The sequence below is a fragment of the Gigantopelta aegis genome, chromosome 4 (genome assembly GCF_016097555.1).
Source record: "Gigantopelta aegis isolate Gae_Host chromosome 4, Gae_host_genome, whole genome shotgun sequence".
NCBI lineage: Eukaryota > Metazoa > Mollusca > Gastropoda > Neomphalida > Peltospiridae > Gigantopelta > Gigantopelta aegis.
This window is the reverse complement of record NC_054702.1, coordinates 116463268-116485190: the sequence shown is the minus strand read 5'-3', so window position 1 is coordinate 116485190 and position 21923 is coordinate 116463268. Positions and strand designations below refer to the sequence as shown.

At 41.7% G+C, this 21923-nt stretch overlaps 1 protein-coding gene across 4 annotated transcripts; it reads left to right on the top strand.

Annotated features, from left to right (window-relative positions):
* Positions 1–527: 527 nt before the first annotated feature.
* On the top strand, positions 528–20643 carry LOC121371875. Of its 4 annotated transcripts, none has more exons than XM_041498088.1 (8): positions 528–603; positions 2022–3577; positions 7589–7714; positions 9022–9457; positions 10838–11083; positions 12177–12322; positions 17378–17411; positions 19131–20643. In XM_041498088.1, the coding sequence occupies exons 2-8, from the start codon at positions 2044–2046 to the stop codon at positions 19204–19206; spliced, it is 2598 nt and encodes an 865-aa protein (XP_041354022.1). In that variant the 5' UTR covers positions 528–603; positions 2022–2043; the 3' UTR covers positions 19207–20643. The 4 variants fall into 4 exon arrangements, with proteins under 4 accessions (XP_041354022.1, XP_041354021.1, XP_041354024.1 ...); XM_041498087.1 differs by having other exon boundaries at positions 531–666; XM_041498089.1 differs by lacking the exon at positions 528–603 and adding an exon at positions 685–853.
* Positions 20644–21923: the final 1280 nt, after the last annotated feature.

Genomic DNA, 21923 nt, shown 5'->3' with positions numbered 1-21923 from the left:
AATCCCGGCATACTAGTATATTGTTTTTTCCACTTGAGGTATTAGAGATTCACCAAGATAGAAGCGTTTTTCACATTGGTTTCTTTTTCTCTTATTTGTAAATGCGATTGTACAACTTTTACGTGTACATGTATAACTATTACACGTATATAATCATTGTCATCATTATTATTATGAATTTATGTGTCTGATCTTACCATTTTATATTCTAATTATGTATGTTGTCCAATGTATACCATGCCATGTTTATATGATTCATATATAAATAAATGATTTGATTTGATTTGATTTTGATATACCAGTTATCAGGAACTGGCTCGGACGGGGAAAGAAAAAAAAAATCAATCAACCAAGGGAATTCGACCCTAGACCACCCGCGCATCAGCCGAGTTCAGCATGACCGAAGGGAAAAAAAACCCCTCACTGCATTGATTTATTACCATATCGCAGATTGGTGAATAGTTCACTGTCACAAATCGCTTTACTGGTGTGAAAAAAAGAAAATTATCTCCCTTGCATGTAGATGACTTCCGGGGTAGCAACATGACACAATTTAGCCTCTCAGTTGAGCAATAATAATCCGAAACGTTCAAGTCATAACGGGTAAACTAAGTTTACACAATATATTTTTATGATGTACTGGACTGACCACGTATTAATTCACTGGTAATATGTCAATTCACTAATATTTGTGCTCTCACTGTTTAGATGATTTGATTGACAGTTGACTGATGATGATTAGTCTGATGGCCAGCGACAGCGACAGACCACAGGACATCCCCAAACAATCTCAGCAGGGCTCGAACATGAGAATTTGTTTATGAATTTTTTTTACCTGCAGCAATTCTCAAAGGTGACAAAATGCTCGCCTACAGTAATTTTGATCTTGACTGTAACAATTTTAAACCAGTGACATATAAACACAAAATTAAAAACTTAAAATTATCCTTTCAACGTTGCTTTTTATTAAGATTAATTGTGACACATTTGCCAGATATCTAGTAAGTTCGATTTAAACTACTGCTGGTCCATCTAGTCCATCCCATCATTCTAAAAAAAATATTTTTGGAAATAATTTCAGTTTGGTTCAATGTAACAAGAACAGTACAAGTGTTTTGGAATTATTTTTTTTACAATATTTGTGTTCAATTTACAAAAAAAATTGGCGCAGAAATAAATAATGTAGTAAATTCCATAGCATAAAAAAAAGGTGTTTCCCGTGATACTGATTATAGATCATTTACAAGAGACAAGTTTAATATATATGACGGAAAGATTTCTGCCTCTTACCCCCATTATATTGATACATGTATAAAGAGGGAAGCTTGTACCATCCCAAAAGCTAACCCTAAAACCAACACTATTCCTAATTCTAGATCTAACTCTAACCCTAACAATAGGGGGGTGGGTAATGGTTGGATATTTATTGTACAATTTTTTTATAAACACATGTGTATATATCTATACACACACACCCTTTGGACCAATAAAAATGTCCGGTATTAAGAGGGACCAGGTTTAGAGAGTTTAAATTGTGTAGTGGTTTTTAAAAAAGGAACTCTGTAAAATGTCCGGTTTTGAGGGATTCTGGTTCACAGAGGGTCCAGTCTTGAGTGATTTCACTGTATATACATGTTTTATAAATGATACATTTGTTTCTTTATTAATTAGGGACAGGACGTAGCCCAGTGGTAAAGCATTCACTTGATGCGCGGTTGGTCTAGGATCGATCCCCATCAGTGGATCCATTGGGCTATTTCTCATTCCAGCCAGTGCTCCACAACTGGTGTAACAATGGCTGTGGTATGTACTATTCTGTCTGTGAGATGGTGCATATAAAAGTTCCCTTGCTGCTAATCAAAAAGAGTAGCCCATGAAGTGGCGACAGTGGGTTTCCTCTCTCAATATCTGTGTGGTCCTTAATCATATTTCTGATGCCATATAATAACCGTAAATAAAATGTGTTGAGTGCGTCATTAAATAAAACATTTCTTTATTAATTATTAGGTGATTTCTTTTAGGTCCATATAGTAAGCAGTCACCATGGAAACCATTTCAAAAATGAAGAGAGCTGCTTCTAGTGTGGATAGTAATTTGTCAGAAGATGGAGAAGTTCCACCAAAGAAAACTAGACAGAATGAAAGTGTTGGATTGTTTAAGTATGACGCGTCGGCATTCAAAGATGATTCACAAAAAACTGAAGAATATGACATAAACGATGCCCTGACTACCTTAAGCAGCCAGGATAGTCTCCCCCTGCTAGAATCTATAGAAAGTTTAGGAGATAATGAATATGTAAATACTAAGTCAGGTGACTCTCAGAACACAAATGGTACCCACACCTTCCTCAGGCATTCACAAATAAAAACATCTCAGAATAATAAAGTTTGTAAAAATTATTTAACAAGGTTAACAAAAATACCATCTATACAGCAAGATGCAGAAGTTATTTGTAGTGTCATACCACATGCAAATTTTTGTACTGTTTATAAAAAGTTAGAACAGAATCGAGGTACAGCAAATCGCATGGACATTGTGTTCACTGAAATTCTTGATAGTACAGAAGATCTTAATGAAACCAGAAAACATGAAAGTGAAAAACCAAATGAAAGTACGGATGCTAAAACAAGAGAGCACAGTATTGCTGCAAAAGATTTAGGAAAAGACGATGCAGGGGGAGATAAGAAATTAGTTTGCAGTCATCCTGAAGAAAGTATTTTTGATGAAGTCAGTTTGGTTGTGAAAGCTATACCAGACTCAAACCCAAATGAAGTGTATGATATGTTGGAGGTACTAGAGGTAGGTAGCGATCGAGTCAATCAAGTTGTCAAGCAGCTGAAGGAAAAAAATAACATGGCAGCGAAATATTCTTTAAAAAAGGATGATTCACTTCCAGATGATCCAGCTTTGAGAAATGATCCCGTGTTTCGGGACATGCGAATAATCTCTAAGATGTTTCCCGGCAAGGACCGTAATGAAATCTATGCGTACGTGGAAGCCCACCATGACAAGAGTGACCGAGTTCAGCGAGTTATCGAGGAGCTTCTGAAGTCTGAAAACAGTAGTCAGGACCAGTCTCTGTCCCAGGATATTACTGAGCCAGACTGCTCTAAACTGGCTCACACAGTCCGTGGAGCATTCAGACTGCAAGATGAAGTGGACGATTTACGAGAAATTTTCCCCGATTGTGATCCAAACTACATATTTGAAGAGCTGGAAAAAAGGAGTGATGATCAGGAGAGAGTTAAGAATCTTGCTGGTCACATGTTTGAGAGGAGAAACTATCCTAAGTTGAAAGATGTTCTAGCTAGGCAGTCTAAGCTTGCTTTGAAGAATCGCTTGACCAGGTTGAAGTTTAACATGGAGATCTTTCTGTCAAAGTTTCCTGACCCACTGAAGACGTTCTACGACTGTGATAAGAAGATGACGGAGAACTACAAGAACCATTGTCTCATTCAACTGAAGAACGACTTTCCACGTCTCAAAGATGGCTACATGAAGACTGTCCTTGAGTCTCACAACCACCACTACACGCCAGTCAGGAAGGAACTACAGAGTCAACAGGCTCATCTGTCAGGTACTGTCTTAGTCTCACAACCACCACTACATGCCAGTCAGGAAGGGACTATAGAGTCAACAGACTCATCTATCAGGTACTGTCTTAGTCTCACAACCACCACTACACACCAGTCAGGAAGGGACTATAGAGTCAACAGGCTCGTCTGTCAGGTACTGTCTTAGTCTCACAACCACCACTACACATCAGTCAGGAAGGGACTACAGAGTCAACAGACTCGTCTGTCAGGTACTGTCTTAGTCTCACAACCACCACTACACACCAGTCAGGAAGGAACTACAGAGTCAACAGACTCGTCTGTCAGGTACTGTCTTAGTCTCACAACCACCACTACACACCAGTCAGGAAGGAACTACAGAGTCAACAGACTCGTCTATCAGGTACTGTCTTAGTCTCACAACCACCACTACACACCAGTCAGGAAGGAACTACAGAGTCAACAGACTCGTCTGTCAGGTACTGTCTTAGTCTCACAACCACCACTACACACCAGTCAGGAAGGAACTACAGAGTCAACAGACTCGTCTGTCAGGTACTGTCTTAGTCTCACAACCACCACTACACACCAGTCAGGAAGGAACTACAGAGTCAACAGACTCGTCTGTCAGGTACTGTCTTAGTCTCACAACCACCACTACATGCCAGTCAGGAAGGGACTACAGAGTCAACAGACTCGTCTGTCAGGTACTGTCTTAGTCTCACAACCACCACTACACGCCAGTCAGGAAGGGACTATAGAGTCAACAGACTCGTCTGTCAGGTACTGTCTTAGTCTCACAACCACCACTACACACCAGTCAGGAAGGGACTATAGAGTCAACAGACTCGTCTGTCAGGTACTGTCTTAGTCTCACAACCACCACTACACGCCAGTCAGGAAGGGACTATAGAGTCAACAGACTCGTCTGTCAGGTACTGTCTTAGTCTCACAACCACCACTACACGCCAGTCAGGAAGGGACTATAGAGTCAACAGGCTCGTCTGTCAGGTACTGTCTTAGTCTCACAACCACCACTACACGCCAGTCAGGAAGGAACTATAGAGTCAACAGGCTCGTCTGTCAGGTACTGTCTTAGTCTCACAACCACCACTACACGCCAGTCAGGAAGGAACTATAGAGTCAACAGGCTCGTCTGTCAGGTACTGTCTTAGTCTCACAACCACCACTACACGCCAGTCAGGAAGGGACTATAGAGTCAACAGGCTCGTCTGTCAGGTACTGTCTTAGTCTCACAACCACCACTACACATCAGTCAGGAAGGGACTATAGAGTCAACAGACTCGTCTGTCAGGTACTGTCTTAGTCTCACAACCACCACTACATGCCAGTCAGGAAGGGACTATAGAGTCAACAGACTCGTCTGTCAGGTACTGTCTTAGTCTCACAACCACCACTACACGCCAGTCAGGAAGGGACTATAGAGTCAACAGACTCATCTGTCAGGTACTGTCTTAGTCTCGCAACCACCACTACACGCCAGTCAGGAAGGGACTATAGAGTCAACAGACTCGTCTGTCAGGTACTGTCTTAGTCTCACAACCACCACTACACGCCAGTCAGGAAGGGACTATAGAGTCAACAGGCTCGTCTGTCAGGTACTGTCTTAGTCTCACAACCACCACTACACGCCAGTCAGGAAGGGACTATAGAGTCAACAGGCTCGTCTGTCAGGTACTGTCTTAGTCTCACAACCACCACTACACGCCAGTCAGGAAGGGACTATAGAGTCAACAGACTCGTCTGTCAGGTACTGTCTTAGTCTCACAACCACCACTACACGCCAGTCAGGAAGGGACTACAGAGTCAACAGACTCGTCTGTCAGGTACTGTCTTAGTCTCACAACCACCACTACACGCCAGTCAGGAAGGGACTATAGAGTCAACAGACTCGTCTGTCAGGTACTGTCTTAGTCTCACAACCACCACTACACGCCAGTCAGGAAGGGACTATAGAGTCAACAGACTCGTCTGTCAGGTACTGTCTTAGTCTCACAACCACCACTACACGCCAGTCAGGAAGGGACTATAGAGTCAACAGACTCGTCTGTCAGGTACTGTCTTAGTCTCACAACCACCACTACACGCCAGTCAGGAAGGGACTATAGAGTCAACAGACTCGTCTGTCAGGTACTGTCTTAGTCTCACAACCACCACTACATGCCAGTCAGGAAGGGACTATAGAGTCAACAGACTCGTCTGTCAGGTACTGTCTTAGTCTCACAACCACCACTACACATCAGTCAGGAAGGGACTATAGAGTCAACAGACTCGTCTGTCAGGTATTGTCTTAGTCTCACAACCACCACTACACACCAGTCAGGAAGGGACTATAGAGTCAACAGACTCGTCTGTCAGGTACTGTCTTAGTCTCACAACCACCACTACACACCAGTCAGGAAGGGACTATAGAGTCAACAGACTCGTCTGTCAGGTACTGTCTTAGTCTCACAACCACCACTACACGCCAGTCAGGAAGGGACTATAGAGTCAACAGACTCGTCTGTCAGGTACTGTCTTAGTCTCACAACCACCACTACACACCAGTCAGGAAGGGACTATAGAGTCAACAGACTCATCTATCAGGTACTGTCTTAGTCTCACAACCACCACTACACGCCAGTCAGGAAGGGACTATAGAGTCAACAGGCTCGTCTGTCAGGTACTGTCTTAGTCTCACAACCACCACTACACTTCAGTCAGGAAGGAACTACAGAGTCAACAGGCTCGTCTGTCAGGTACTGTCTTAGTCTCACAACCACCACTACATATCAGTCAGGAAGGGACTACAGAGTCAACAGGCTCGTCTGTCAGGTATTGTCTTAGTCTCACAACCACCACTACATGCCAGTCAGGAAGGGACTATAGAGTCAACAGACTCGTCTGTCAGGTACTGTCTTAGTCTCACAACCACCACTACACGCCAGTCAGGAAGGGACTATAGAGTCAACAGACTCATCTGTCAGGTACTGTCTTAGTCTCACAACCACCACTACACGCCAGTCAGGAAGGGACTATAGAGTCAACAGACTCGTCTGTCAGGTACTGTCTTAGTCTCACAACCACCACTACACTTCAGTCAGGAAGGGACTACAGAGTCAACAGACTCATCTGTCAGGTACTGTCTTAGTCTCACAACCACCACTACATGCCAGTCAGGAAGGGACTATAGAGTCAACGGACTCGTCTGTCTACAGATAATATGTTACTTGTTGGATAATCTATATTAGGGATGGTGAGAGTTTTGTCTTTTAATTTTCACTTTGATGTTCAATATTTGGTCTGTGGTTCCATATATTCACAGTACTTTTTACAAGTATGCCAGCCATGCAAACATGTCAAATGCGGGCAGACTTGAGCACTATGATTGGCCAAAATGCAGCACAGCATCATTAGGATTCCCAGCAGAGTGCAAATTACAGAAAAAGCTGAACTACCATTTAAAAATATAAATACATAACTGCATTGAACCATGGGCCTAAAACTGAATATCATGAACCACAATGAATTATTGTTTTCCTAATGTGTATAGATATATATATATTAGGTTATTCATCAATTGTTTTAAAGGTCAGGCCATCTTACTGACTACTGATCAAAACGTCATTTGTTCCGTAACACCAGATATTTGTAATTTTGTAACAAAATAGTAATTACTCAAATACTATTATGTATTCTTACTAGATGTTACATTATTGAGCAGATGAGTATATGCACTAACACATGAGAGTTCACACAGGAAGCTTCCAAGGGGGGGGGGGGGGGGGGGGGCAAGAAGATTTGGAAGCTCACACACCAAATTGGCAAGCTGAATATTTTGTTGCTTTTTTATAAAGGTTACAGCTGTCTCATGGATATGCTGCACAATTAATTTATTTGACATGAAAGATTAATATCAGGTTGGATACATCACCATGTCTATACATATCAGTATATAAATGAATGAATGAATGAATGAATGAATGAATGAATGATGTTAGCTATTATATAGCAGTATTGTTTTTATTTTACAGACACAGGTCGACAGTCAAAGAAGATAAGAAGTCAACAAAGAGAGTCACAAATACCACTGCCGGAAGAACCTGATGAGTTTTTCTTTCACGAACTCTTGTTTTATGAAAATGAAGGACGAATCAAAGGTAGTTATTGAAACATTGATTTGTAGTACAGTGAAACCCGTTAAAACCAGAGACCCTCTGTAAATCGGAGACCCTCTGTAAACCCTCTATAAACTATGGACCCTCTGTAAACCGGAGACCCTCTGTAAACCCTCTATAAACTATGGACCCTCTGTAAACCGGAGACCCTCTGTAAACTGGAGACCCTCTGTAAACCCTCTATAAACTATGGACCCTCTGTAAACTGGAGACCCTCTGTAAACCCTCTATAAACTATGGACCCTCTGTAAACCGGAGACCCTCTGTAAACCGGAGACCCTCTGTAAACCCTCTATAAACTATGGACCCTCTGTAAACCGGAGACCCTCTGTAAACCCTCTATAAACTATGGACCCTCTGTAAACCGGAGACCCTCTGTAAACCGGAGATCCTCTGTAAACCCTCTATAAACTATGGACCCTCTGTAAACCGGAGACCCTCTGTAAACCCTCTATAAACTATGGACCCTCTGTAAACGTTCTGTAAACCAGAGGCACTCTGTAAACGGGAAGTTCCCAAAAGCATACCATTTTCGCAGTCCCTTCTGAAATATCAGTACAGAAGATAACCTCTCTAGAAGGAATATCCCTTGAAACTGGAATTTGAAAAATAAACCACATATACACGTTGCTGTGTTACTGAGATGGATATTATTACAGAACATTGCAATGCATCCACAAAAATCAGGTATGTTTTGTTTCTTCAGTTTGAAGACTAATTCCTGACATGACACGTTAGGTATTACGTAACCACCAGCTTGCCAAAGTGCGTATTTACTGGGTTGTACAAAGTGGCTGCGCCCGTTATATATAATAACCGTCACATTTAACCGTTAATTAACTATACGATTATACTTGTTGATATTAAGCAGTAATGTGCATTATGTATCGTTGAATATGCATACCAGTCCAAAAGCCTTGCTTAAGCATTCCTTTAACATGGAAAAATTGAATGATGTAATGTACGTCAGAAAATGCTTATGAAGTTATGGGTTGATGAAAATTGATTAAAACAACAACACATAGCAACCTGGTCTTGCTGCACATCAAGTTAGACAAACCCTGTCTGGGCCACACAATTCTAATTTCATGCACTGTTTAGTTGTAGTGTTACATTTGTAATTTTAGTTTTTGTGTGTTTGTTTACCTATATTCAGAATTTCATTATGTTTTACTCTTGATTCTCACTATATATAGTATGCAGGTATATATATGTAATTTAATGTTTCAGTCTTATCGTTATGGTTATCTACTATGTACAATGAGAGTTGAAAACGTTCTTGTTTTCAGAGCATTTCAAAGTAAAAGAAGAGGAGCGACAGCTGCAGGTTTTGCTAGCGAAGGAGAAAGGGGAGCTGTACGAGTGTGGCTGCTGTTTTGATGACGAGTGTCTGTTTGAAGACCTGTTTGCTTGTGCGGACGGCCACCTCTTCTGTAAGGAGTGCGTCCGGCGCTCCACAGAAACCGCGCTTGGTGAGGGTAAGACCAGGTTCCCGTGTCTGACAGGAGCATGCGATCACGATGTCCCTCTGTCGAGTCTTCAGCTGCTGCTGCCGAGCAGTCTGTTCTCGCGCCTGCTGCGGAACCTGCAGGAGGAGGAGGTTCAGAAAGCTGGGATTCCCGACCTCGAGACATGCCCACACTGCAGCTTCGCCGCCATCATGCCCGACCCCAACAACAAGGTGTTCCACTGTCTCAACACAGAGTGCCTCAAGGAAACATGCAGGTTCGTTAGTCCAGTCTCCATGTGTGAAAATACAACTGGGATACCGGCAGGATTAAATTATGGGATTCCTGGTTGTCCAAGTCATATCCCAGTGGGATCCTGGTCATATCCTGGTGGGATCCCAGTATATCCCAGATCCTGGTCATATCCTGCTATATCCCCATCTGATCCCGGCCTTTTCCAGGCAGGATAAAAATATATAAATACAGGACATCTCAGCAAAATATCCTTCAAATTATATTGAATATTATCATCAGTGTGATTGTATGAAATCTGCCTATTGGTCTGTGTGGTTTATCTTGTAGTGCATCGGCTCAGGTATGATAAGTCATGGGATCAATCGCACTCGGTAGACCCAGAAGGTTTTTCCCTGTCCCAGTTCATTTTCCCTTGGCTGGTATATCAAAAGCTGTGGGCTGTGTTCTCCTGTCCCAGTTCATGCCCCTTGGCTGGTATGTCAAAAGCTGTGGGCTGTGTTCTCCTGTCCCAGTTCATGCCCCTTGGCTGGTATGTCAAAAGCTGTGGGCTGTGTTCTCCTGTCCCAGTTCATGCCCCTTGGCTGGTATATCAAAAGCTGTGGGCTGTGTTCTCCTGTCCCAGTTCATGCCCCTTGGCTGGTATGTCAAAAGCTGTGGGCTGTGTTCTCCTGTCCCAGTTCATGCCCCTTGGCTGGTATGTCAAAAGCTGTGGGCTGTGTTCTCCTGTCCCAGTTCATGCCCCTTGGCTGGTATGTCAAAAGCTGTGGGCTGTGTTCTCCTGTCCCAGTTCATGCCCCTTGGCTGGTATATCAAAAGCTGTGGGCTGTGTTCTCCTGTCCCAGTTCATGCCCCTTGGCTGGTATATCAAAAGCTGTGGGTTGTGTTCTCCTGTCCCAGTTGATGCCCCTTGGCTGGTATATCAAAAGCTGTGGGCTGTTCTCCTGTCCCAGTTGATGCCCCTTGGCTGGTATATCAAAAGCTGTGGGCTGTTCTCCTGTCTATGGGAATGTGCATATAAAACATAGATGGCTGTTATTCAGTAAAAGTAGCCTATATTGTGTCTCTTTTACTATCTAGACAAAGTGTGGAAATATACTCCCCTCTCCCCCCACCCCCACCCCAGCCAGTAACATACCAAACAGCCAGTGTTTAGAATAGGTTGAGTGTTATTTGAACAAATATTCCTTTGTTTAATTCTGACCAGATATGTTTTAGCCAATCACAAAACACTTAGTATAGGTTGCTTTTAAAGTGTGTATTTCATTATGTCACATTGTGTATCGGTTAATGATTGACATCATACATAATTCTATTACAATTTTGCCTTCACCGAATAGCCATTATATATTTTAAAATTGTATTAAAATTGTATTAAACATTTTTAATGATAATCTGTCCACAGGTTCTGCAAAGAACCGAATCATGTGCCTTTGAAATGTAATGAGGTTGAAAAACAAGGGGAGACAAACATGAGAACTTACATTGAGACTCGGATATCGGAGGCCATGCTGCGCCAGTGTCATCGGTGCAAGAAGCGTTTCTATAAGGACACTGGCTGTAACAAGATGACGTGTACGTGTGGAGCGTCGTCCTGCTACGTGTGCAGAGAGCCAGACATCGACTACGACCACTTTTCTGAACACCCAGAGTAAGTAGATGCATTTAACAGGTCAGGTCAGAGCGTTTAACGTGCACATTCAGAGCAAGCTGTAGCGCACACCTATCTAGGACAGGACTGGCTTGGCAGATTCCCCTCACATTGTAAACACATTTAGGCTGTTCCATTCCATCCAGTGCTTCATAACCAGAATATCAGTAACATGGTATGAGTTGTCCTGCCTGTAGGACTGTGTAGAAGATCCCTTGCTGAGTAGCTGAAGTGAAGGCTATAGGTTTCGTCTCTTAGTGTTTCAATTATCATATATGCACACACTTAATATTAAATAGTCATTCAATAAAATGTGCTGGGGTGTCATTAAACAGTACCATGTTTTACAAATTAATTTATGTCAAGTACTGAACATTACTGCCAACTCTTAGACATATGGTCTTGTATTCTAAAACATAATTAACTATATTTAATTTATTATTTTTAAAAAACCCCAGTGTGTTGCACAGATTCCTAGTTTAAGATATTCTGTGAAATAGCACTGTATTTAATCCATCTTAGTCGTGGATGTATAATTCTGTAAGTTATCTCAATTGCCACATGCGTACGAGTCCCATTTTTCTAAGGGGGCAGACTGGTGTTTGGCCGAATTATAAAACAAAAGCCCAAATCTGGATAACAACATTTATTCATATTAGCATTACTTCCAAGTGGCTATATAGGGTTGCAAACGAATCACTACCCATTTCTACATGGATTATAACTAATTTCTACATGGATTATAACTAATTTCTACATGGATTATAACTAATTTGAGGCTAGAATGATGGAAATACATGATAAAAACGTCTCAGGTTTGTCCAGATATCTGTATAATTTTTACCTGAATTTGAGGTTTCGCTCCAGCACTAGAGGAGCAGTCTCCCCCCCCCCCAATCTCGTACACTTATGGCAATCCCACAAGTAATAAAAAAGTGGGGAATTAATAAAATTCAGTTTTATTCCAGAACCCAAACTGCTGTGTTTACTAAATCTAATTCATGCTAAGAAGAAAATGTGTTTTAAACTGTTGTGGCAATAGGTGTTTATTAAAATTAATATTTGTTAAAACTAAAATGTGTTTTATTTACAGTTGTGGCAATATAGAACAGGCCGAGGTGATACACAAAAGGGAGATGGAGAAGGCGGCTGAGGAAGCCAAAGAACAATATCTGAGAGATCACCCTGATGCTGCGCAGTTATCTCTGACATACGACCCCATCAAATACATAGAGCAGTGTGAGTTTCCCTATTTACAGTTATTTCTGACATACGACCCCGTCAAAAACACAGAACAGTGTGAGCTTCCCTATTTACTGTTATCTCTGGCATACGACCCTGTCAAACACAGAACAGTGTGAGCTTCCCTATTTACAGTTATCTCTGGCATACGACCCTGTTATACACACAGAACAGTGTGAGCTTCCCTATTTAAAGTTATTTCTGACATACGACCCCGTCAAACACATAGAGCAATGTGAGTTTCCCTATTTACAATTATCTCTGACATACGACCCTGTCAAACATAGAACAGTGTGAGCTTCCCTATTTACAGTTATCTGTGACATACGACCCTGTCAAACACAGAACAGTGTGAGCTTCCCTATTTACAGTTATCTCTGGCATACGACCCCGTCAAACACAGAACAGTGTGAGCTTCCCTATTTACAATTATCTCTGGCATACGACTCCGTCAAACACAGAACAGTTTGAGCTTCCTTATTTACAGTTATCTCTGACATACGACCCTGTCAAACACAGAACAGTGTGAGCTTCCCTATTTAGAGTTATCTCTGGCATACGACCCTGTCAAACACAGAACAGTGTGAGCTTCCCTATTTAGAGTTATCTCTGGCATACGACCCTGTCAAACAGAGAACAGTGTGAGCTTCCTTATTTACAGTTATCTCTGACATACCACCCTGTCAAACACAGAACAGTGTGAGCTTCCCTATTTAAAGTTATTTCTGACATACGACCCCGTCAAACACATAGAGCCATGTGAGTTTCCCTATTTACAATTATCTCTGACATACGACCCTGTCAAACATAGAACAGTGTGAGCTTCCCTATTTACAGTTATCTGTGACATACGACCCTGTCAAACACAGAACAGTGTGAGCTTCCCTATTTACAGTTATCTCTGGCATACGACCCCGTCAAACACAGAACAGTGTGAGCTTCCCTATTTACAATTATCTCTGGCATACGACTCCGTCAAACACAGAACAGTTTGAGCTTCCTTATTTACAGTTATCTCTGACATACGACCCTGTCAAACACAGAACAGTGTGAGCTTCCCTATTTAGAGTTATCTCTGGCATACGACCCTGTCAAACACAGAACAGTGTGAGCTTCCCTATTTAGAGTTATCTCTGGCATACGACCCTGTCAAACAGAGAACAGTGTGAGCTTCCTTATTTACAGTTATCTCTGACATACCACCCTGTCAAACACAGAACAGTGTGAGCTTCCCTATTTAAAGTTATTTCTGACATACGACCCCGTCAAACACATAGAGCAGTGTGAGCTTCCCTATTTACAGTTATCTCTGACATACGACCCCATCAAATACAGAACAGTGTGAGCTTCCCTATTTACAGTTATCTCTGACATACCACCCTGTCAAACACAGAACAGTGTGAGCTTCCCTATTTAAAGTTATTTCTGACATACGACCCCGTCAAACACATAGAGCGGTGTGAGCTTCCTTATTTACAGTTATCTCTGACATACAACCCCGTCAAACACAGAGCAGTGTGAGCTTCCCTATTTACAGTTATCTCTGACATACGACCCTGTCAAACAGAACAGTGTGAGCTTCCCTATTTACAGTTATCTCTGACATACGACCCTGTCAAACACAGAACAGTGTGAGCTTCCCTATTTAGAGTTATCTCTGGAATACGACCCTGTCAAACAGAACAGTGTGAGCTTCCCTATTTACAGTTATCTCTGACATACGACCCCGTCAAACACAGAACAGTGTGAGCTTCCCTATTTACAGTTATCTCTGACATACGACCCTGTCAAACACAGAACAGTGTGAGCTTCCCTATTTAGAGTTATCTCTGGCATACGACCCTGTCAAACACAGAACAGTGTGAGCTTCCTTATTTACAGTTATCTCTGACATACGACCCCATCAAATACAGAACAGTGTGAGCTTCCCTATTTACAGATATCTCTGACATACCACCCTGTCAAACACAGAACAGTGTGAGCTTCCCTATTTAAAGTTATTTCTGACATACGACCCTGTCAAACACATAGAGCAGTGTGAGCTTCCCTATTTACAGTTATTTCTGACATACGACCCCGTCAAACACATAGAGCAGTGTGAGTTTTCCTATTTACAGTTATCTCTGACATACAACCCCGTCAAACACAGAACAGTGTGAGCTTCCCTATTTACAGTTATTTCTGACATTCGACCCTGTCAAACACAGAACAGTGTGAGCTTCCCTATTTAAAGTTATTTCTGACATACGACCCCGTCAAACACATAGAGCAGTGTGAGTTTTCCTATTTACAGTTATCTCTGACATACGACCCCGTCAAACACAGAACAGTGTGAGCTTCCCTATTTACAGTTATCTCTGACATTCGACCCTGTCAAACACAGAACAGTGTGAGCTTCCCTATTTAAAGTTATTTCTGACATACGACCCCGTCAAACACATAGAGCAGTGTGAGCTTCCCTATTTACAGTTATCTCTGACATTCGACCCTGTCAAACAGAACAGTGTGAGCTTCCCTATTTACAGTTATCTCTGGCATACGACCCTGTCAAACACATAGAGCAGTGTGAGCTTCCCTATTTACAGTTATCTCTGACATACAACCCCGTCAAACACAGAACAGTGTGAGCTTCCCTATTTACAGTTATCTCTGACATACCCCCCTGTCAAACACATAGAGCGGTGTGAGCTTCCTTATTTACAGTTATCTCCGACATACGACCCCGTCAAACACAGAACAGTGTGAGCTTCCCTATTTACAGTTATCTCTGACATACGACCCTGTCAAACACAGAACAGTGTGAGCTTCCCTATTTACAGTTATCTCTGGCATACGACCCCGTCAAACACATAGAGCCATGTGAGTTTCCCTATTTACAGTTATCTCCGACATACGACCCTGTCAAACACAGAACGGTGTGAGCTTCCCTATTTACAGTTATCTCTGACATACGACCCCGTCAAACACAGAACAGTGTGAGCTTCCTTATTTACAGTTATCTCTGACATACGACCCCGTCAAACACAGAGCAGTGTGAGTTTCCTTATTTACAGTTATCTCTGGCATACGACCCCGTCAAACACAGAACAGTGTGAGCTTCCTTATTTACAGTTATCTCTGACATACGCCCCGTCAATCCCTGGCATACGACCCCGTCAAACACATAGAGCAGTGTGAGCTTCCTTATTTACAGTTATCTCTGGCATACGACTCTGTCAAACACAGAACAGTTTGAGCTTCCTTATTTACAGTTATCTCTGGCATACGGCCCCGTCAAACACATAGAGCAGTGTGAGTTTCCTTATTTACAGTTACCTCTGGCATACGACCCCGTCAAACACAGAACAGTGTGAGCTTCCTTTTATTTATCTCTGACATATCTCTGTCAAACATACGAGCTTCCCTGTCAATGTCTGGCATACGACCCCGTCAAACACAGAACAGTTTGAGCTTCCTTATTTACAGTTATCTCTGACATACGACTGTGTCAAACACAGAACAGTGTGAGCTTCCCTATTTACAGTTATCTCTGACATATGACCCTGTCAAACACAGAACAGTGTGAGCTTCCCTATTTACAGTTATGTCTGGCATACGACCCCGTCAAACACATAGAGCAGTGTGAGCTCCCTATTTACAGTTATAACTGACATGTGACCCTGTCAAACACATAGAGCAGTGTGAGCTTCCCTATTTACAGTTATCTCTGACCTACGACCCCGTCAAACACAGAACAGTGTGAGCTTCCCTATTTACAGTTATCTCTGACATACGACCCCGTTAAACACAGAGCAGTGTGAGTTTCCCTATTTACAGTTATCTCTGACCTACGACCCCGTCAAACACAGAACAGTGTGAGCTTCCCTATTTACAGTTATCTCTGACATACCACCCCATCAAACACATAGAGCAGTGTGAGCTCCCTATTTACAGATATCTCTAACATACGACCTGTTATCTCTGACATACGACCCCGTTAAACACAGAGCAGTGTGAGTTTCCCTATTTACAGTTATCTCTGGCATACGACCCTGTCAAACACAGAACAGTGTGAGCTTCCCTATTTACAGTCATCTCTGACATACGATCCTGTCAAACACAGAACAGTGCGAGCTTCCCTATTTTACAGTTATCTCTGACATACGACCCTGTCAAACACAGAACAGTGCGAGCTTCCCTATTTTACAGTTATCTCTGACATACCCCCCCCCCCCCCGTCAAGCACATAGAGCAGTGTGAGCTTCCCTATTTACAGTTATCTCTGATATACGACCCTGTCAAACACAGAACAGTGTGAGCTTCCCTATTTACAGTTATCTCTGACATACGACCCTGTCAAACACAGAACAGTGTGAGCTTCCCTGTTTACAGTTATCTCTGACATACGACCCTGTTATACACACAGAACAGTGTGAGCTCCCTATTTACAACAGTCCTCATTTTCTCTATTAGTAAGACCCCTCATCGAAAACACTGAACAGTGTAAGATTCCCCTGTTTGCATCTCCAGTCTTGATCATGAGCAAAATCCAGGCAAGCTGAAGATAACTCTCCTAAATGGGGATAGGCAAGCTGAAGATAACTCTCCTAAATGGTGTTAGGCAAGCTGAAGATAACTCTCCTAAATGATGTTAGGCAAGCAATTACAAGAAAGGTTTTAAAAATGTATTAAAAGGTTTATTTCACAGTGATCAATTTGTCACTATCCTAAAACTTTCCAGGCTAGTATGTAGGGGAGAAGGAGTGATCACTAGCCTTTTCTGTTTAATAAAAAGACGCACACTGCCCTGTCAAGCACATCAAACACAGCAGGCTTTCCCTATTTACAACTCCTTATTTACTTTAATAATAACATCCGCTTTCTTTATATACCAGATCAGTATAGGTTTTGTCTTTTGAACATTTTATTGAAAGTATTTTTAAAAAGTTTTCTTAAAAAATATAATCATCTGAACCCCTTCAACACATACACTAAGACTACTCTTATGCTTAAATTTTTAAATGTATATTATTTCATTATAACTTCTATATTTTGTTTTTTGTTTTACTTTAGATAAGGTGTCATCTCCTAATGGATTTGAGACTGAGTAAGTAGATAAAAGATTTTACATTTTGTCCAGATTTATTCGTTCTTACAGTGTTATTTGTTAGTGAGTCATCTTGATGCTGGTATTTTTTGCCAAATGTAGACGCAGACTGGTCATCATTCTTTGTTTCTAACTAAAATACATCGACTACAAAATGTTAAATTTTTTCTCTAAACATTTCACTGCATTACCTAACTGCTTGTTCACTCCAGCACTTCACAGGTCATCCTCTGTATTACCTAACTGCTTGTTCACTCCAGCACTTCACAACTCATCCACTGTATTACCTCACTGCTTGTTCACTCCAGCATTTCTCAGGTCATCCACTGTATTACCCCACTGCTTGTTCACTCCAGCACTTCACAGGTCATCCACTGTATTACCCCACTGCTTGTTCACTCCAGCACTTCACAGGTCATCCTCTGTATTACCTACCGACCTCGGTGGTGTTGTGGTTAGGCCATCGGTCTACAGGCTGGTAGGTACTGGGTTCGGATCCCAGTGGAGGCATGGGATTTTTTACCAGATACCGACTCCAAACCCTTAGTGAGTGCTCCGCAAGGCTTAATGGGTAGGTGTAAACCACTTGCACCGACCAGTGATCCATAACTGGTTCAACAAAGGCCATGGTTTGTGCTATCCTGCCTGTGGGAAGCAAATAAAAGAGTAACCTATGTGGCAACAGCAGGTTTCCTCTAAAAAACAGTGTCAGAATGACCATATGTTTGACGTCCAATAGCCGATCATAAGATAAAAAATCATTGTGCTCTAGTGGCGTCGTTAAATAAAACAAACTACTTTTTACTGTATTACCTCACTACTTGTTCACACCAGCACTTAACAGGTCATCCTCTGTATTACCTCACTGCTTGTTCACTCCAGCACTTCACAAGTCATCCACTGTATTACCTCACTGCTTGTTCACTCCAGCACTTCACAAGTCATCCTCTGTATTACTTCACTGCTTGTTCACACCAGCACTTCACATGTCATCCTCTGTATTACTTCACTGCTTTTTCACTCCTGCACTTCACAACTCATCCACTGTATTACCTCACTCCAGCACTTAACAACTCATCCACTGTATTACCTCACTGCTTGTTCACACCAGCACTTCACAGGTCATCCTCTATATTACCTCACTGCTTGTTCACTCCAGCACTTCACAGGTCATCCTCTGTATTATCTCACTGCTTGTTCACTCCAGCACTTCACAAGTCATCCACTGTATTACCTCACGGCTTGTTCACACCAGCACTTCACAACTCATCCACTGTATTACCTCACTGCTTGTTCACACCAGCACTTTACAAGTCATCCTCTGTATTACCTCACTGCTTGTTCACTCCAGCACTTCACAAGTCATCTTCTGTATTACCTCACTGCTTGTTCACTCCAGCACTTCACAGATCATCCTCTGTATTACCTCACTGCTTGTTCACACCAGCACTTCACAAGTCATCCTCTGTATTAACTCGCTGCTTGTTCACACCAGCACTTCACAAGTCATCCTCTGTATTACCTCGCAGCTTGTTCACACCAGCACTTCACAAGTCATCCTCTGTATTACCTCACTACTTGTTCACACCAGCACTTCACAAGTCATCCTCTGTATTACCTCACTGCTTGTTCACTTCAGCATGCCTCGGTCTGTTTTATCATTTGAAATCTCATTAAAAAGGCTTGTTTACTTCAGGAATGCTTTTATTTTATTTTCAGGGATGTTGATAATGATTATGGCAGTGATGAAGATTGTAGTGATTATGACTCTGAGTATGACTATGACTATAACTAAGTCCACTTAATTTCGTAAGGGACAGATTCATATCATACAGGGTAACCATTACTATCTGCCAGTCTAAAATCAGGTTTGGGTGCAGAAAACAGACTAAAATTCTTTAATAACGGATCAATATCCTGTTCTCTTACAAGAGATCCTGTTATGTAACAATGTGCCAAGATCCTGTTCTCTAATAACAGACTGAGATCCTGTTATGTAACAATGTGCCAAGATTCTGTTCTCTAATAACATACTGCGATCCTGTTCTCTTACAACAGATCCTGTTCTCTTACAACAGATCCTGTTCTCCAATAAGAGATCCTGCCCTCTAATAACAGACTGAGATCCTGTTCTCTTACAACAGATCCTGTTCTCCAATAAGAGATCCTGCCCTCGAATAACAGACTGAGATCCTGTTCTCTTACAACAGATCCTGTTCTCCAATAAGAGATCCTACCCTCTAATAACAGACTGAGATCCTGTTCTCTTACAACAGATCCTGTTCTCCAATAAGAGATCCTGCCCTCGAATAACAAACTGAGATCCTGTTCTCTTACAACAGATCCTGTTCTCCAATAAGAGATCCTGCCCTCTAATAACAGACAGAGATCCTGTTCTCTTACAACAGATCCTGTTCTCCAATAAGAGATCCTGCCCTCTAATAACAGACCGAGATCCTGTTATCTTACAACAGATCCTGTTCTCCAATAAATGATCCTGCTCTCCAATAAGAGATCCTGCCCTCTAATAACACACAGAGATCCTGCCATCTAATAACAGACTGAGATCGTGTTCTCTAATAACAGAGATCCTGCTCTCTAATAACACAGAGATCCTGTTCTCTAATAACAGAGATCCTGCTCTCTAATAACACAGAGATCTTGTTCTCTAAGAACGGACTGAGATCCTGCTCTCTAATAACACAGAGATCTTGCTCTCTAATAACAGAGATCCTGTTCTCTAATAACACAGAGATCTTGTTCTCGAATAACACAGATTCTGCTCTCTAATAACAGAGATCCTGCTCTCTAATAACACAGATCTTGTTCTCTAATAACACAGAGATCCTACTCTCTAATAACACAGATCTTGTTCTCTAATAACAGACTGAGATCCTGCCCTCTAATAACGACTGAGATCGTGTTCTCTAATAAGACTGAGATCCTGCTCTCTAATAAAATAGAGATCCTGTTCTCCAACATCACACACTGATCCTGTCCTCCACTAACACCCTGAGATCCCTAAAAGATCCTGTTTTATAACAAGAAACTGTTAGACATACAGCACACTTTTGTACATTTGTCTGACCTGAACATAGAACATTGTTTTCAGTTATTTATTCTCATTTTCATGGATTTGATCAAAGATGTACACATTGTTAGTCATAAAAATTAAGTTATTTTTTTTTATTGCCATGAAGTGTCATTATTAAAATTAAATATATATATTATTCTTCAAATGTTCAGTTTTGTTGTTGTTTCTTCGAATCCTGCTGTGATTGCTGATGTTGTTTCAAAAACTGACAGTGATGCCAAGAATATCTAAGATGAAGAAATGGTGGTATGTGATGAGCTGAAAATAATTTTATTTTTTGAAATCATTCAATTTTGAAAGGAAGTGTAGCTCAGTGGCGGTAGCAGTGTAGGATCGGTCCTGCCTGGGGTATCAAGTGTTCCACAACTGGCATAATATCAAAGACAGGGGTGTGCCATGTGCTGTGCTGTAATAACCATAATGGAGACCAAATACCCCAGTTAAAGCTGCAGTGTCTGGAATATTTTTATTATTTAAGCAAACCCAATGGCCAGCTTGTTTTTCTTCAGTTAGCGGGACACAAGTAGAACTGGGAATTTACGCGATTTGCGCAGGCGCTGAGCTTCTCACGTGATTTTGAACAAATTTAACTGTCTTGATTGAGGGGTCGTCTCATACCTCCAAAATATATTTATTTCCATAGAGGTATGGTACAATACCTTTCCAGGGGTCGGTGGGGGATTTGCCTTGAAATTTTGGCAGTGACCAGTGGTTGGCATACACGTTACATGTAAGGGGGTCTTAATAATTATGTAACACTCTTAGGGGTAGAGGAAGAGGGCGGTATGTTCGATATACATAACATTTATGAAGACTATATGTTATTTCTATTCATTACTTAGACCTAAATGCGCGGTCGGTCTAGGATCGATCCCCATCGGCGAGATTGTTCCAGCCAGTACGCCATGTCTGGTATATAAAATGCCATGGTATGTGATATTCTGTTTGTGGGATGGTACATATAAATGATCCCTTGCTAAAAAAAAAAAAAAAATTATATGGGGCCATGTTCCCCCAGAAAATATATTTCAATTTTTTTTTTTTCTTGGTCAGGGACGGGTTTCGACCCCCAATACCCTCCCCCTGCACATGCGCCCGTTTCCTCTCTTAGATTATATGTCAAAATTACCTAACGTTTGACATCCAAAAGCAGATGATTATTAAATCAATATGCTCTAACACTGATGTCGTTAAACGAAACAAACTAACTTTACCCTTTCCAAACGAAATAATATTTATTTGAATTTGTCGACCGGCCTCGGTGGCGTCGTGGTAGGCCATCGGTCTACAGGCTGGTAGGTACTGGGTTCGGATCCCAGTCGAGGCATGAGATTTTTAATCCAGATACCGACTCGAAACCCCGAGTGAGTGCTCCGCAAGGCTCAATGGGTAGGTGTAAACCACTTGCACCGACCAGT